The sequence below is a fragment of the Vigna umbellata genome, chromosome 1 (genome assembly GCF_029865625.1).
Source record: "Vigna umbellata cultivar VRB3 chromosome 1, Vumbellata_1.0, whole genome shotgun sequence".
Taxonomy (NCBI): domain Eukaryota; kingdom Viridiplantae; phylum Streptophyta; class Magnoliopsida; order Fabales; family Fabaceae; genus Vigna; species Vigna umbellata.
Window position 1 is genome coordinate 106,523,583 of NC_142165.1, and position 16,291 is coordinate 106,539,873.

At 35.7% G+C, this 16,291-nt stretch overlaps 5 protein-coding genes across 6 annotated transcripts; 3 read left to right on the top strand and 2 right to left on the bottom strand.

Annotated features, from left to right (window-relative positions):
* The first annotated feature begins 124 nt into the window (after positions 1–124).
* Positions 125–1,242, top strand: LOC124826415 (cell wall / vacuolar inhibitor of fructosidase 1-like). 2 transcript variants are annotated; one of them, XM_088105413.1, is made up of 2 exons: positions 125–443; positions 611–1,242. In XM_088105413.1, exons 1-2 carry the CDS (start codon positions 330–332, stop codon positions 1,049–1,051), a joined length of 555 nt encoding a protein of 184 aa, XP_087961539.1. In that variant the 5' UTR covers positions 125–329; the 3' UTR covers positions 1,052–1,242. The 2 variants fall into 2 exon arrangements, with proteins under 2 accessions (XP_087961539.1, XP_047155198.1); XM_047299242.2 differs by lacking the exon at positions 125–443 and having other exon boundaries at positions 451–1,242.
* Positions 1,243–1,735: 493 nt separating this feature from the next.
* Positions 1,736–4,156, bottom strand: LOC124826413 (peroxidase superfamily protein). The gene is made up of 4 exons (XM_047299240.2): positions 3,069–4,156; positions 2,793–2,984; positions 2,395–2,560; positions 1,736–2,289 (listed from the first exon to the last, which is right to left on the bottom strand). Exons 1-4 carry the CDS (start codon positions 3,300–3,302, stop codon positions 1,904–1,906), a joined length of 978 nt encoding a protein of 325 aa, XP_047155196.1. The 5' UTR covers positions 3,303–4,156; the 3' UTR covers positions 1,736–1,903.
* A 536-nt stretch (positions 4,157–4,692) lies between these two features.
* LOC124826418 (cell wall / vacuolar inhibitor of fructosidase 1-like) lies at positions 4,693–5,584 on the top strand. Its single transcript, XM_047299245.2, has one exon. The coding sequence runs from the start codon at positions 4,701–4,703 to the stop codon at positions 5,259–5,261; it is 561 nt and encodes a 186-aa protein (XP_047155201.2). The 5' UTR covers positions 4,693–4,700; the 3' UTR covers positions 5,262–5,584.
* A 611-nt stretch (positions 5,585–6,195) lies between these two features.
* Positions 6,196–8,748, top strand: LOC124826417 (cell wall / vacuolar inhibitor of fructosidase 1-like). Its single transcript, XM_088105411.1, has one exon. It carries the CDS (start codon positions 8,034–8,036, stop codon positions 8,592–8,594), a length of 561 nt encoding a protein of 186 aa, XP_087961537.1. The 5' UTR covers positions 6,196–8,033; the 3' UTR covers positions 8,595–8,748.
* Positions 8,749–10,188: 1,440 nt separating this feature from the next.
* Positions 10,189–12,629, bottom strand: LOC124826416 (uncharacterized). Its single transcript, XM_047299243.2, has 4 exons — positions 12,343–12,629; positions 11,421–12,155; positions 10,700–10,844; positions 10,189–10,580 (listed from the first exon to the last, which is right to left on the bottom strand). The coding sequence occupies exons 2-4, from the start codon at positions 11,941–11,943 to the stop codon at positions 10,535–10,537; spliced, it is 714 nt and encodes a 237-aa protein (XP_047155199.2). The 5' UTR covers positions 11,944–12,155; positions 12,343–12,629; the 3' UTR covers positions 10,189–10,534.
* Positions 12,630–16,291: the final 3,662 nt, after the last annotated feature.

Here is a 16,291-nt window from a genome sequence, read left to right on the forward strand (position 1 = left end):
GTGAAGGATATTAATCTGTGGGTGTGGCTTGTCCTTTTGTGGTGATTATTGCTGTTTTAAGGTGGTTGGAGATCATGTTCCATCCAAATATCCAAACACGGCTCTTCATTATAGCATCTATTGTGGGAAGGGATCATATTTGGTCACTCTAAAGAGACAACACTCCTCATCAACCTTTCACTTTGGCCTTCTTGTCCACAATCGCTCACCACCTTGGTTCCTATTCCAATGTCTGCCACGTAATGTACAAAATTTTTATGATGTTTTAGTCTTTAATCACAAATTAGGTCTATTCCGTGCTCAAACAAAGTACTAAATTATTCTAGAAAATGGTAGGAATAACTAAAATAATTTCATGTTCTCTGCTCCTAAAGCAAGACAGAGAGACCCACAACGGTGATCCCTTCCGTGCACGGCACAGATTCATAACTACAAAAACAAAGGTAAACAATTTTTCAGTTCTGAGAAGACATTGTTGTTCCATCCCCACATCATTTTTTTCTCATTTTCCTAAAGCATGAAGCCACCATCTTTTATTTTTTACACTGTTGTTATAGCAACAATTTCGGTGCCAGCAGCCACTAACTGCAGAGTCGTTCTGCTAAACAAGGCCAATCTGATAGAAGAAACATGCAAGCAGACACCCCATCAGAATCTTTGCATCCAATACCTCTCTTCTGACCCTCGCAGCGCCGATGCAGATATTGCAGGGCTAGCTCTAATCATGGTCAATGTAATCAAAACCAAAGCAAATAATGCCTTGGACAAGATCCAACAACTTCTTCAGGGAAGCCATGAACATTCTCAAAAGGAAGCACTGAATTCTTGTGCTGGTAGATACAAGACAATTCTGGAAGCTGACGTGGCACAAGCCATTGCTGCTCTGCAGAAAGGAGATCCCAAGTTCGCAGAAGATGGTGCGAATGATGCTGCTGTTGAGGCCACCTCTTGTGAGAACGGTTTCTCTGGGAAATCGCCACTCACCAATGAGAACAATGCCACGCATGATGTTGCAGTCACAACAGGAGCTATAGTTAGACAATTGCTCTAGTTACTTACTCAAACAAATGATGCAATTTCGTATTTATAATGTCATATTCACTATCCTATAATCATATATTATAGTATGTTGTTTGTATGGTGTCCAATAAAATGCTATTAACTTGAGCGGCATCATAGGGGCATACTCTCTTGTTAATCTCATCTGTTTCGGAAATACAATTGTTTTTGCCACTTCCACAATTCTCACGATTTCTTTGTTGCCAATTTTCATTTGATTGATTAATTATTGCGAAATAATTGGCCGAGCTTGAAGGTGTAGCATGAGACCTGATATGTCTCTCTGTCTTGTATTTCTTTCTTCTGATGTATAAGCTATTTAGTCTTTTCAACAACTCTTTGGTAATCAGAAGATCCTTGATATTTTGATCAAGACAGTTTTATCTGAGTGAAGTTACTGACATTTTAATTCATCTATTCACACCCCTAACTTTTCTTTTTATTATTCATGTCCTATTTTCAAACTTGCTATTTAAGTATTACTGTTTATATCTTATGTTGTAGGGGTGGTAGTTTCCCAATAGAATCATGCAGTTATTGGAAAAAAGGGTCTAAGCAACGTTGTTACTTGTGTTTTTAATTTGAACTATTTTCTGCTACATGCTAATATTTGTGACAAACTGACATAATGTGAAGCTGAGGCAACTAATGGCTTTAACCAGTGCTTGGAAAACTCTTACTAAAAGCCGATTCAAGTATTCATTAATATTTACTTCCATAGCAGTAACATAGTTCGCCCCTTCTAATGATCAATTAGTATGAAACAACCATATTGCTTTTACATAGGGCAATACCAGCTTTAGAACTAGAATTATTATTTTTGGTTATAAAGGAAAGGCTAAGACTAGTTAACAGTTCGGCAGTCCCTACGAATCTGGCCATTACTTGGTGATCCCAAGCTTCCCATTTTCAACATTGAATGTTTGAAGTCTTCAAAGAAAGCTAATGGGTTCTCCACATAGTTTTCCACAATCTGTCGTGTCTGATCATTTCCATTCACAAGAGTCTGGTCTGATGGGAGCAATCCCTCCCCAGAGAGAAGATTAACGAAGTATTGGTTATCAAAGGTAGCAGGTGTAGCCAAGTCAAGATGTGCAACTATGTTACCATTATCTGACCCTGAGCACAACTGTTGCAATGATGCGATGAAATCAATGTTTTCTGAGTCGCTACTACTCTGTAATCTAGAGCTGAATGTTGTGCAGCGTGCTTTCCCTATTGTGTGTGCACCTGAAAAGTGGAATGGAGAAAAGAATGGTAATCTTGCTTGTTTGTCAGTGATTGATATAGAAGAATTGTTACAGCATGTGAATAGCATATTGTAAGTTGATTAACCTGAAAGGGCAACCATGTCTTTAAGTGTAAGGCCTAAATTCTCGAACTTGGCTACCAGCACATCAACAGTGGAGTTTGGACCTGGGATGTTATTATTTGCTGCATCCTTACTGGCAGTAATGCTATCTTTCCTTCCCATTTGCACCTCCCAAATTGGACCTCCTGACTGTGACATAGTAATTCGACTTCAATATGCTTCATGATGTCACAAATTGAACAATTGAGCAAGAAAATTAAAAATAATAATAATAGTTACTTATTTCATTATGTAATTATAAAATCTTTTATATTTTTGGTGCCTTTAAGATTAAAAGAGTAGTTTAAACCAAAAAAAAGAAAAAAAAAACGAGAAAGAGAGGAATGAGGTTGGGACTAGAAGGCATGAAGCAGTAACAAACCAGAAGAACTGAATCTCTTGCAGCAGTTGCCAGTATGTCAGCACAAGAGACAGTCTGTGGACAGAGTAGTTCCAGCTCAGATTTGATTTTGTCGATCACTTCAAATCCTCTGAGAGAATTCAAATTTGGCCCGGCAGTTTTCTCACCAACAAAGTCCTGTGTGTCATCCAGCAAGACTGAAGCATCACAACCCTGAAATTTCAACAAAATATTAAGCGGTTAATGAGGTTTATAGAACATTCAGAAGATAATGTGTGGAGGAAAATAATGTCTTGCATTGACAAAGCAATCATGGAAATGTAGCCTAAGCAGTGAGGCTGCCATTCTCGAGTCTTCAGCCACTGCCTGCTCCACCCAATAGAAGATAATGGCCTCAGCCTCTGGGCAAGTGTGGCGGTATATGCCACTCCCTAACGGACAACCAGGATCACCACCGTAGGCATCATTCAGGGTGGTTGCAAAGGCTGGAGTGAGCTTAAGCATCACTAGACACAATAGTACTAATTGCATGGCTATATTTTAGGGATGGTAAATTATTCTAAATGTTATTGTATGAATAGTAAGGAAGTTATTGGATATAAATGCCTACCTCTGCTCTTCTATATATAGGAACTTACTAGCAGAATGTTGTGTGAAAGTTTAATGGAAGGTGTTAACGGGGAGTTGTTGAAGACAAAGTCAAGCATAAGTAGTTAGTCGAGTCAGTAGTGTATCAACGTAATCAAAACCAAAGAAAAGAATGAATCCCTTAGACAAAACCTATCAACTACTTCCTAAGTCCTTGAACCCGGTCAAAAGGAAGCATTGAGTGTTGGTGTGCTAATAGATACAAAGCAATTGTTGAAGCTGATGTGATACAAGCAGTTGCAGCTCTGCAGAAAGGGGCCCCCAAGATCATCTGTTTTGGCCAACTCTTGCAAGATCATCTTCTCCGGGATATCAAATCAACACTCGCCAATGACAAGTTGGCAACAAGGCTATGCTTGATTAATATAATATGATATTGATCAAATTATAAATATATGTTATAACTTGTTTATCATGTCCTTCCTAATTAAAAGAGCACTATAATCCTGAATGAAATTATCCACATTTGAGAAATGCACAAAAGAGGGAGGGAGAGAAGTGCATGAAAATTTTGTCAAAATTGATAGATTGGAAAACTGTGGAACGGTTGGCGCTAAAAGCCAACAAGATATCCGTGATACAAGGAAGGATTTATCCTTAAAATCAAGGTGACGCAATTCCAATGGCCCTGCTAGCCCATGATTACAAACAGCAAACAAAACACCTGTGACCAATTATCGTATATATGAAAAAGACTCATGCATTTTGTTTTATTGGTTTCTTGTGTGAATTCTCTTTCACATAGACAATCATGTTTAAAATACTATTTAGCATTAAATGTCTGTTTTTTTCTTAACTTCTCTGTAAATCTGTTTCTTTTTTTGATGTGAGATGTTTTTCCCATAGAGGAACAAGATAAATTTTATCACTCATTTATACTATTTTAACACGTCTTTTCATCTATTTAAATTTTGGTATGTCTCATGAGAATCATATTGATTCATGGTTTAATTGTCTGTTTAATAATCTAGATGCCCATCAACAAGTAACCAGGTTGAAGGAGGTGTAAGAGACGGATCTATCTGAAAAAAGAAAAAATCTACTTCATGACCTTTTTTCTAAGAAAAGATTCAATTTTTAATCTGTCATGACTAATCACTTTCATGTGATACTCACAAGTATGCTTAAAATGCACCCAACTATAAGAGTCCAAGAAATTTTGTTCTTGTTATTTTTCAATTGGTGGTAAACAAATCTCAATTTGTTACCTTGCCAAGGACCAGCTAACTTTAAATAGCAGCCAAGAAAAAAACATGATGATTCATACCCCTACCCGAGAAAATGAGGAGCTCACTCTTTGGGTCCTTTTCTATTCTCCACATTCTTATTCTATCATGTATTCTTCTCACACCAACAACTCTTTCCTCTGATGGAGATGGTGACGATGATGGTGATTTGGTGGACCAGATATGCCGAAAGACTCCCTTTTATGATCTCTGCAGCTCCATCTTACATTCAAATCCCCTGGCCCCCAAAAGTGATCCAAAGGGTATGGCCCTCATAATGGTGAACAACATTCAGGAAAATGCTACTGAGACACTGAGTTACATTGAAGAGTTGATCAAGCAAACCTCAGATGAACAATTGGAGCAGCAACTGGATTTCTGCGCAGAGTCATACATCCCAGTTGTGAAGTACATTCTCCCACAAGCAGCCGATGCCATAAGCCAAGGTCGATTTGGGTTTGCCAGTTACTGCATAGTTGATGCTCAGAAGGAAGTAAATGCCTGCGACAAGAAATTTTCTGGCTCATCTCAGGCACCCTTAAGTGATAGAAATGACATTATGCAGAAGCTGGTGGATGTGGCTGCAGCCATAGTTAAACTACTATTAAATGGCTGATTTTTTTCTCTCCCCTCTTTCCACGGGTTTCCCACACCGTTTCCGAATTCTTTCTCTGCAAAAATGGATCCAAAACCGAGCATGAGAATGGAGAGAACAGCTTCCCCCAGTTGCTCTGCAATGCTGATCTTGGCCGTTGAAACACGAATTCACACCGATCGACGATGTGCTACGCAATCGGACGGTCCATGTAAAAGCATTACTTGTTCATATTTTAATTCCATTTCATCTTAGTATATGAGGTCCTTCAATTCTTTCTTAAACTCAATTTCAGTATTTTATTAATATGATTTTGTTTATGTACTAATTTGTATTTGTTAAAATACTACTGTTTGGGCATAATTGATTATATGATTCCCTCTGCAATTAAATTGTCAGTATGCTAATGCTATATGATTGGTTAGGTTCGCAAGAAAATATACCATTAAAAAAATTAACACAGCGGACGCTAAATTTATATTTGTACTAAAAAATTGTATATATTACCTTCTTTACTCTGGAAAGAAAACAATTTTATCGATTTTATTTTCACTTTATTTCTGAATATTTTTTTCAAACTAAACAATCTTTATTCTATGTTTTTACCTATTTTTATTTTATTTTTTCACTTAACTATTTCTCCCCCAATGAAATAAATCACAATTGAACAATTCTTTACCAAAAAAATAAAGCATAATTTGTTTATCCTGTTATTTCAAATTTACTCTGACTCCATATGTTCTATTGTCATTTAAATTAACTAATATATAAGTTAAGCAACACAAATTATCATAACACAGTTTAGTTGACTAAATTTCCATAAAGTAAAATCTGTTTTATTTTAATAATTTTATTCATACCCGATGAATAGAAACAAACGTTTATATATATACCCAATGTATTAAAGTCTCAAGAGTCGGGCATGGTAATCAATCCTTCACAATGTAACAAATAAACTTAGGTTAAAATCTTCTTTATATATGTCCACATATTTAATCTTTAAGAGTGTCAAAAAGAAAAACAGATCAGAAGGGAGCAGTTAAATCTTCTGCATATATCAAGAAATCATCAACAAGAATCGTAGAAGAAAAAAGATCATAGATAACTCCGATGTCACATGAATGTGAAACCTCAATACAAGAGAGCAAGTACAGTATATAAAATTCAAAGTTAACATAACATCATCTGATAACTTTCATTTTTACTGACATAATATTCATTTCTGCAGAACCTGCTAGAAAAATGATAAGGTTGGGTGAAAAAATAAGTTAACATAATTTATATCATGGGTTGGCCCTTTTCTTTCTGTGGCTCAAAGCAGATTTTGGGTGGTATGACCTCATTCAGTTTAAAGATGTTTGGTTCAGTTTCCATGTAGGGGACCCTTTTGGATGCCTTGGCCAGGGGCACCCCTTTGCTTTGGAACCTCAAGAACAGTTCCTATTTTGTCCTCTTGTGATCCCCACCACAAGAACAGAACACCCTGTTATAAAATTGATTGGCTCTGAAAGCAAGACAGAATGTGAACTCAAGAAAAGAACATACCCAACCACACTATAATATTGAGTAATACATATCAAACAATGGTTTTGGGATTTAAAATGTACTAGATTCTCATAAAGAATTCTTAGAAGTCTCTCACTAGATATAGGACCAGACTGATTGGGAAAATGTTCAAACAAGTTGGGAGTTGAAAGCAATTGAAAATTATTGAACGGAAATAGAGGGTGTTATGTGTTATGTGCTATTAAACTATAATTGCTTTGCTTGCCATTACTAACAAGACAAAAGTGGATAACTAGGATTCCTTAGTTGAAGCTATGCCAATTATGCTTGGTGTTAGTGTGAGTTTGTTGAAGGTATCATTGATGACTCTCTCTTGTAACCTTTAAAAAACAAAGTTCAAACAGATGCAATCATCAAAATCTTGTCTTTAATGAAGGAAATCTCAGCAATGTCCCTTGCCCCCTGGTGGTGTAATTTCATAGGGAAAAGGTTTATTGATATGAAACCAACATCATCTCGAAAGATCTCTAATTTGTCATCTTACAGCCTACAGAAGAAACTGTGAAACTGTTGGCACTAAAAGCCAGCTGAAAACAAGATATCCGTGATACAAGGAGGGATTTATCCTTAAAATCAAGCTGTAGACGCAATTGCAAGAGCACTGCTAGCCCATGGTTACAAAAACCAAACAGCACACCTGTGACCAATTATTGTAGATATGAAAAAGACTCATGCATTTTGTTTTATTGGTTTCTTGTGTAAATTCTCTTTCACATAGACAATCATGTTTAATATACTATTTGGTATAAATAAAATGTTGCTGTTTTTTTCTGGTGTGAGGTGTTTTTCCCTTGGACGAGCTAGATAACTTTCACCACTTATACTGTTTTAGTATGTTTTTTTATCTGTATGAATTTTGATGGTGGTTGATGTTAACGATAACCTTTTTATTACTGATTTAATTTGACATAGGTGTTCATCAACGAGTAACTAGACTAGGTCGAAGAGGATGCAGACCATGAATCTGACAAAAAGAAAAACGTATTTTTCTGAATTTTTGCAAGGAAAGATTCAATTTTTAATCTGTCTTGTCGTGAATGACTAATCACTTTCATGCTATAATCAAGTGGCATAAAATGCACCCAATTAAAGGAGTCCAACAATTTTTTTCTTTTTTTTTCAATTGGATGCAAACAAATTTCAATTTTTTTAATTTTCCGAGGACCAACCTAACTTTAAATAGCAGCCAAGAAAGAAGCTTGGTGATTCATTCCCCTACCAGAGAAAATGAGGAGGAGCTTACCCTCTGCGTCCTTTTTTCTGGTCCATGTTCTTCTTCTATTCTGTATTCTTCTCACACCAACTCATTCCTCTGACGGAGATGGTGACGACGATGGTGATTTGGTTGACCAGATATGCCGAAAGACTCCCTTTTATGATCTCTGCAGCTCCATCTTACACTCAAATCCCTTGGCCCCCAAAAGTGATCCAAAGGGTATGGCCCTCATAATGGTAAATGACATTCAGGCAAATGCTACTGACACACTGAGTTACATTGAAGAGTTGATCAAGCAAACCTCAGATGAACAATTGGAGCAACAACTGGCTTTCTGTGCTGAGTCATACATCCCGGTTGTGAAGTACATTCTCCCACAAGCAGCTGATGCCATAAGCCAAGGTCGATTTGGGTTTGCCAGTTACTGCATAGTTGATGCTCAGAAGGAAGTAAATGCCTGCGACAAGAAATTTTCTGGCTCATCTCAGGCACCCTTAAGTGATAGAAATGACATTATGCAGAAGTTGGTGGATGTGGCTTCAGCCATAGTTAAACTACTATTAAATGGTTGATTAATTTGATTTCTTGTAGCATTTAGTAATTATTAGAGCTCTTATTCTTATTCCATGAATAAATGCTTTAGATGATTGAGTTTGTACAAATAGTGGTATGCTATAATTCTGTCTACTGAAAAGATGCTCTTCATAAACCATACTTTTCATACAACCTTGGTGGTGTCACTTTTAGCATTCTGGTCCCCTTTAAATTATAATTGATTGTTACATTGTAAGATGCTTCTATTTTAATTTATTTTGGAATATAATAAGTTCTTAACCCACTTTTTGAACAAATTCTGACCAAACATGCAGATAAGCTATTTCACCACAACCTCTAAACAGGGTTAAATAAATCTACAACAATTGAAATTAAGAGAGTGATTACTACTTACTAACTCCAATCAAGTCAAATTAGACAACCTACGGCTCCTAGGACTAAGAATATGCTTGTCTTGGATTTGACCACAGACTAAGTAGCAGTAGTTTTGGTTTTCTCCAGGGCTAGGTGGTAGCCTTTCATCAATTATCATGGTGTTGGTACAATTCCATTTGATATGAAATTGAATGAGGAGCAGCAAAATAGCATTGAATTGTTTCACTCATCCAAAGTCTCTGTAGTCATGAAATGGAAACTGTTGCAGGTGTCCACTTCCTTTGTGATGAAGATTGTTTTGTCAACTTTTTGTTAATTTTGTTTGTCGGATCAAGATATAGAGAAGCGGTCACATGTGAAATCACATGCCTAGTTACTCCTCAACATGCACAATAGTAGGTAGAGTCCAAACTGCCATAATGGCTTCAATCTCAGACCAAGCTTGCAAGAGTTCACACCTATTTTGAAGTGCAAATATATGCATTATTTTTTTCATGGTTGAAAGATATGCGGTGAGGGGAAGTGAAATGGATTTCCAAATGAAATGAAAATTTTATTACATGATTTTTGTCACAATGTATCTAAATAATGATAGCAGAGTAATTTAATCTAGTTTTATTATGCTTCACTCGTCACTGTCTAAATACAACTAGTGCTACACACCCTACTGTTTTTTGTCTGAATGTTGAGAAATCACTCTCTTTCAGAGGTAGTCCCTATCTTCGGTTATGTAACCGAATCTTGTAAAAACAACAATCCATGAGGGGTGTGGAAATTAGGTTTTTATACTACAATTGGACTATATAATTAATTAGTACACGTGAAATCTCAGACAAAATTAATATTCCTTTGCATTCCTTTACCCTACACCATGTTATTGAATGTGATATTAGAGTTTCCATTATGTTTGAAGTAGAAAAACAAATAAAGACAAATAGCTTTTTACGCTCAGTGTCTTCTCTGAATCTTCTTCATATTTATTTTACTTGGTTTTCTGAATTTTACCTCAGTTTTGGTGTTTCTGCAACCATCTTTCTTCCAAAATGCAAGGATATCAACATATTCTGATCTTTGTTTGGTTAACTCGGTTTGTCAGTTAGTAAAAAAATCTGCTTACCCAAATGCAGAAGATAAGTTGATTAATATTATGTAATATAGTATTCCACTTTGTTGCATTCGATTATCACTTTACCATATGAAAGGCTTCACTTTCTCCCTCACATAAGAATTGGAAAATGATAAAAAGACAGGGTGTGATTATATATATAGCGTGAAGCTTGAAAAACAAAATCTCCTCCAACTCTGAATTTGAACGTGCATGCAACAAGCAGCTGCTGAGGAGGTAACATCCAGCAACACCATCATGCAATTTATAGCTCACCCCACCCCCCATTGACTAATTGACTAATAATATACATACAGGGAAAAATTGTCCATCACATTCAGTCTCGTGATAGTTGTGAAATACAGTCTGAAAGACAAGGGAAAAAAATCTTTGGTGAGAAGCACATGGGTACAATACCACATGACAATGACATTCTTGGTGTCACTACACTGACATTAATTAACCAGCGTCTCTTCTCTATTGTTTGGCAGGCAAATCTGAACCAGTGAACTGCTGTACAATTCTGCAGGGAACAATCAAGTAACATGATTATATTACAAGGTTGTCAAACCGGTGTTGCATTCTTTATGAACAAAGTAAAGAGAGAGTTCAATTCAATAACCAGTGTGCATCTCAACTTACTTGTGGTACTGAAAACCAGGTGCATTTGGGTAACTTGAAGATGGATTGAGTTGGTGTTGAACATCAACCAGACCACCCTCTGTTACTCCTGCGGGCACTGGAGATCCCTGGAATGTTGCAAGTGAACTTTTCCCAGAAGACATGCCTGTAAAGAGAACATGTCAAAAATAAAAGAGTGAATTTTTACATTACTAAGCTCATTATTTGACAGAAATGTGTTTTAAAATGAAATCGTGTCTGTTTTCCTTCTTTCCTTTTTCCTATAACAGTAAAATTATCCAATAGCTGGACATTCAAACGATCCTATAGTTGAATAAAGAACAAACAGAACAGACATGAAAAAAGGAAAAAAAAAAACAAGGTGGTATGGTGTTTCATAGGAGAATACTAAACAAACATGAACTTAAAATATCTCCCTTTACAAATACTGACACGGAATTCCACTCATCGTGTAAGTTTTGCAAAACGGTTATTCATGAATTCCCCAAATATAATACTGAAGTAACAATAATCACGAATTTGAAATGGCCAAGAATAGGAAATAAAACCAAAAGACAGAGTTGGTAATGAAATGGCAGAATCCAAAGGTAACAGAACAAGGCAAAACAATACCCAATCCAACAGTAAGCAACACTTTAATCATACAACCATGTTATAGTGCAGAAGAGTAGGGAAAAAGTGTGATATGCATTATAAGAACTACTTTGAATACAATCATTACCTTGGAGTAATATCACAATACAGAAGATAACAGTGAAAACCATAGCAAACATGCTGCTACTGGAAGACGATGAGGATGATGCCTTTGCAGCCTTCATCTTCTTCAAAGCTTTCATCCGCTCAATCCTCGCACGCTTTAACATGGCAAGTTCAGTGATCTCCCTGATTAGCTTGTGGTCAGCTGCATCAAGTGATGGAGCTCGTGGAGGTCTTGGAGGTTTGGGAGCCTTCTTGTTACTGCACTTTTTTCGTTTCTCCTTTTCTGGGGTATCATTCTCCACACATTCTACTGAGTACAACCTCCCACTCACTTTCACCATGTCCATTGAAACTACTGTTAACTTTGACTCATTGCAGCATCCACTATACCTATCCTCACCTTTTATACAAGAAATCTCAGTAAACAAAATCTTTCCTTGTTTTGTGTTACCTGGAGAAGACACATTCTTGGAGTCATCTTCAACCACTGCCAACCCACTTTCAAGATCAATTTCAGCGTCATCATTGACACTCTTATGATCCATCCCAAACCCAAAATCACAAAACTAATCCAACTTTTCTCCCTGCTTGTTACCCTACCCTACAAAATCAGGACACCCCCAAAGTGTCCCCTGAGCTGTTTCCCTAACCAAATCCTTGAACTCAATCCACAACACAAAATCACCTCCTTAACATAAAATATCACCAAAGGGATAAAAAAGAAGAAGAAAAAAACAAACCCAGTAATGGACTAGCCCTGCACCATAACAAGAAACATAATTCAATCAGTTACAAACAAGAAAAAGGTTCAAAGCAGTAATCCACCAAAGAGAAATGAAGAAAAGTATACAACTGGTGACTTAAACGAAGGAAAACTAGACAGAAAGACATAAAGTTAAGCTTTTGAAAGCAGATTAAGTCAAGCTTTGTGGAAAAGCGAATACCTTGCTTGAGGGAAAGAGAAAGAAGGCGAGATCCAATGAGAGACAAAAAGCATGAGAAATGGAGTTCACAACATCACAGGAAAACTACCTCACACAGTGCAATTTAAAGATTTCAAATAAAATTCAAAATCTTTCTGTTTCCTTTCATTGCCAGAGCCATTTCCATGTGATGCCTTCTAAAAAACTGCTCATTTATAGTACAGAGCGAAAATACTCGGAAGGAAGGACCAAAACAGCACCGCGCCGACAGTTGGCAACTCTGTTTCACCCTCTTCCTCACATTTTCTTTTATTGTTTTTATCATTATCTAATCACTTTTCTAAATCGGATTTCGTTTTCGTCAAACTTTGTCTTTAAAACATGCTTTTCAAATAGGAAAATGTTTTTTTCTAAATAAATGTCTGCTGTGTTACTGTTGACAGAACACGGTTTTAGTTAATATGATCGTGTTACAATTTTCTATTTTATTTTATTTTGTTGAATATTTTAGATTATTTAAAGAATAATTGTGTACACTTTTTTTATGGAAATTTTGGTTTTTACTTGTTCTAATTTCTAGAACACTAAGAAATTCTCACACTTCAATTTGTTCAACCGCGTTAATTTTATGACGCTTTAAAATTTAAATGAATTTTACTTTATCTATCAGTGTCACCACTCGTCTTAATCATAGGGTATGAGATGATGACACGCGTGCAAAGAAGATAAAAAAGAAAGAAAAATTATTAAAAGATATTAATCTGATGAGTGGATAATAAAAAACGAAAAAAAAAAGATTGACGTGTACGTAAATAAATCAGAATAATAAATATATTAATTAGTAATTTTATTTTTATTTTCTGTTCAAGCGTTGTTCACGTTTTTGTTACCTAATGCTGCTTTAGACACAGTTGTGTTCGTTTAATGAATACTTCTTCACCGACACTTCTTTTAAGCTATTTATTTATCGATATAAATTCTAAAAAAGATAAATTCATTAATGACAGATAGATTTTGTGTAGAAAAAGCATTCGCAATAATAAGCCTTCTTTATTTGATTATGCGTTTAATTTTAAAATGGAAAAGATTCCATTTGAAAAAAAAAACTACATTTATTATTTTTTGAAATAGTTTAATTAAAATTTTGATTTGGTAATTTAGTTTTTTATTGAATAATACACTTAAATCTGCTTAGAAAAAACACTCGCAATAATAAACCTTCTTTATTTGATTATGCGTTTAATTTTAAAATGGAAAATATTCCATTTGAAAAAAAAAACATTACATTTATTATTTTTTAAAATAGTTTAACTAAAATTTTGATGTGATAATTTATTTTTTGTTTAATAATAAACTTAAATCTACGTAGAAAAAGCACTCGCGATAATAAACCTTCTATGTTTCGTATATTGCTAAATTCACCAAAAGAGCACGTTTCCAAAATACTTTTTTAATGATATAATATTCGTAATATTTATTTAAGTAGCAGTGCTGTTTGCTTTTTATAATTAAAATTTGATATTGTAAAATTGAATTTTGAATTTCATTATGATATATTATTAATTAAAATTTAATTACCTGGAAACTAAATTCTGAACTTCTTTTGTAAGGACATGTAAAATTAATAAAAGGGCATTTGGGTTTTATGTGGAACAGTCAGACCCATCATATCAAAGGCACATGACCTTAGCAAGAGTCTTTCTTGTAAGTCAGTTTTTCACTGTCAACTTTTTTCTTCTCTCTCTAAAAACTCATCTTCTAAACATTGTTCTGCCTTCTCTCTAAAATATCACCCTATTGAACCGTTCAATTGTTGAATAGGTGGTATTCAAACGTTCACCGCGTCAAGGGCTCCGTAACGGACCGTTCTTGTTCCAACCTCTCTTTTTTTCCACCGTTTCTAGCACCTAGGGCATTGCTATTTTACTGAATGCATGCCGCTAGAAGTGTTCTACTTTAAATTTATGTTAATTTCTAGCCTAAAAAGCGAATTCTATCACCATTGGGTGATTTATAGGGTGTCTTTGAATTTTGCTGTGAGAAGCACTATTTAGATCATCCCTGTCAAGTAAACTTTTAAGTTTTCCAGGTAAGGGGAGCTAATTATTTTTGTATGAATTTATTTTATACAAATATATGCAGGTTGAATGTTGAACTAGTGTTCTTCGATGTTAAATTTTTATTGGATAATTATAACTGAGACTGTGGAATTGTGCTTAAATAATTTATGCTTTGGTGTTGAACGTGTCAGTGTTTCTGTTGAAATTAACCTGTTTTGGTTGAAATTGTTTTGGTTGGAGGGTTTGGAGTAAGGGCTATGTGATAGCATGTATATGGGCAGGTACTGTTTAAGGTTACTGTGAGGGGAAGGGTGATATATATAATTGGGTATTTGATGTCTAGAACATTGTAGGACAATTCTAATAACATAGATAATTAAATCATAACTTGTTAAAAGCCTTTCTTTGTTGGTACGATAGAGGGGACTTAAAAACCTGAGTTGGCACATCCTTAATCATAGAGCAGCCCTGGCCTGGTCCAGTGACTAGTCATATGTGCTAGCGCCGAAGGTGTGTCTGATGTGTTCAGACATCTTAACCCTCTCCGGTGACCAATTTGGGGAAAGTAAGATCTCTACTATGATGAAAATTAGACAAGTAATTTACCAAATAAGAACCATGATATATATATATATATATATATATATATATATATATATATATATATATATATATATATATATATATATATATATATATATATATATATAAACGTAAACTGGTGCATGGAGGGGATCTCACTCATTTTTCTTCTTCTGTTTGGATTGATTGATGTTGTTTGACTGCCAGGATGTATGTATGGTGTTGTTGAGTGGTTGTAAAGCATATGAATGTGAACTACAATGATGTAATTGAGTATGAGGTGGACATCTCAGGGTGAGATGATTGAAAGTGATGTGTGGGGTGTTGTTGTTATGTATAACTGTATGGAGCTTTGAACTGGTATGTCTATCCCTACACTCGAAGCACTGTTCATGCTCAAATAGAGGGGAGCAGTGTAAGTGATGAGAGTAGAGGGAGGTTCTCGTCTATAGTCTTAGAGTTTAGACATAGACAGATGGGGGATTTACCTTGCATAGTGTTGGGGAGTGCCAGCTGAACTACGCAAGTTCAAAGACGACCAATAGTTGGACAGTTATACCAATCCGAATGAGTCGTGTGGTGTTTGAGTCATGGTTTAAATGGTATGCCTTGATTGTTCTTTATATGTAGCTAAGCACGATGATATTTATTGATTGAACTATATGATTACTGCTTGGTTATCTAGCTCACCCTTGCTTTCTTTGTTGTGTGCTGCTTGTGTATGTTTTCCTTTGCAATGATCATCCATGGAAGCAGATGTTGTTGAGGAGGTTCCCTTGGAGCAAGAGTTGGAGGATGCTGATGATGCAATATAGTATTTTTAGGATTTCTAAATTTAAGTTGGTGTTATTTTGAAGTACTCTGAACTGTTTAAGTTTTAAGTTTTGTCTGTAATATCAACTACTGAACTACTATTCTACTCTAACTGTTCTCTTTATTGGAATGTGGACGCCTAAGTTATATGATTGTGGTTATGATATATTTGGGATGCCACATTTAGCATGTAACACCCGGGCACTGACGAGGGTGGGGAGTGATCGTCGGTGCAAGAGGCATGATGTGCAAGGGGCACAGACAAGGAACGGCTCCTGGCAGGCTTCCAGTGGAAGGGACACATGGATAATCGAACATACACCGGAATGAGAGGGATCTAGAGACTGTATAGGTATGAGACTATACAGTTGAATGATATCTTAAAGGGATTGATTTGGCTACTCATATCACCAAATGCATTTGCTTTTCGGTAGTCTGACCCATAAGAGTGAGGACAAAACACATTGAAAAGTCTCGTGGTGATGTGTGGGGACAGTCAATAGTCCCTAAAAGTT

Coding starts and splice junctions, on each gene's coding strand:
- LOC124826417 (XM_088105411.1), top strand. CDS start 8,034: ATGAGGAGGAGCTTACCCTCTGCGTCCTTTTTTCTGGTCCATGTTCTT.
- LOC124826415 (XM_088105413.1), top strand. CDS start 330: ATGGTAGGAATAACTAAAATAATTTCATGTTCTCTGCTCCTAAAGCAA. Junction 444..610: donor TCATAACTACAAAAACAAAG/GTAAACAATTTT, acceptor CTGCTAAACAAG/GCCAATCTGATAGAAGAAAC.
- LOC124826416 (XM_047299243.2), bottom strand. CDS start 11,943: ATGGATCATAAGAGTGTCAATGATGACGCTGAAATTGATCTTGAAAGT. Junction 10,845..11,420: donor TATTGTGATATTACTCCAAG/GTAATGATTGTA, acceptor TTCTCTTTACAG/GCATGTCTTCTGGGAAAAGT. Junction 10,581..10,699: donor CCTGGTTTTCAGTACCACAA/GTAAGTTGAGAT, acceptor TGTTCCCTGCAG/AATTGTACAGCAGTTCACTG.
- LOC124826413 (XM_047299240.2), bottom strand. CDS start 3,302: ATGCAATTAGTACTATTGTGTCTAGTGATGCTTAAGCTCACTCCAGCC. Junction 2,985..3,068: donor TCCATGATTGCTTTGTCAAT/GCAAGACATTAT, acceptor TTGAAATTTCAG/GGTTGTGATGCTTCAGTCTT. Junction 2,290..2,394: donor AGACATGGTTGCCCTTTCAG/GTTAATCAACTT, acceptor TCCACTTTTCAG/GTGCACACACAATAGGGAAA.
- LOC124826418 (XM_047299245.2), top strand. CDS start 4,701: ATGAGGAGCTCACTCTTTGGGTCCTTTTCTATTCTCCACATTCTTATT.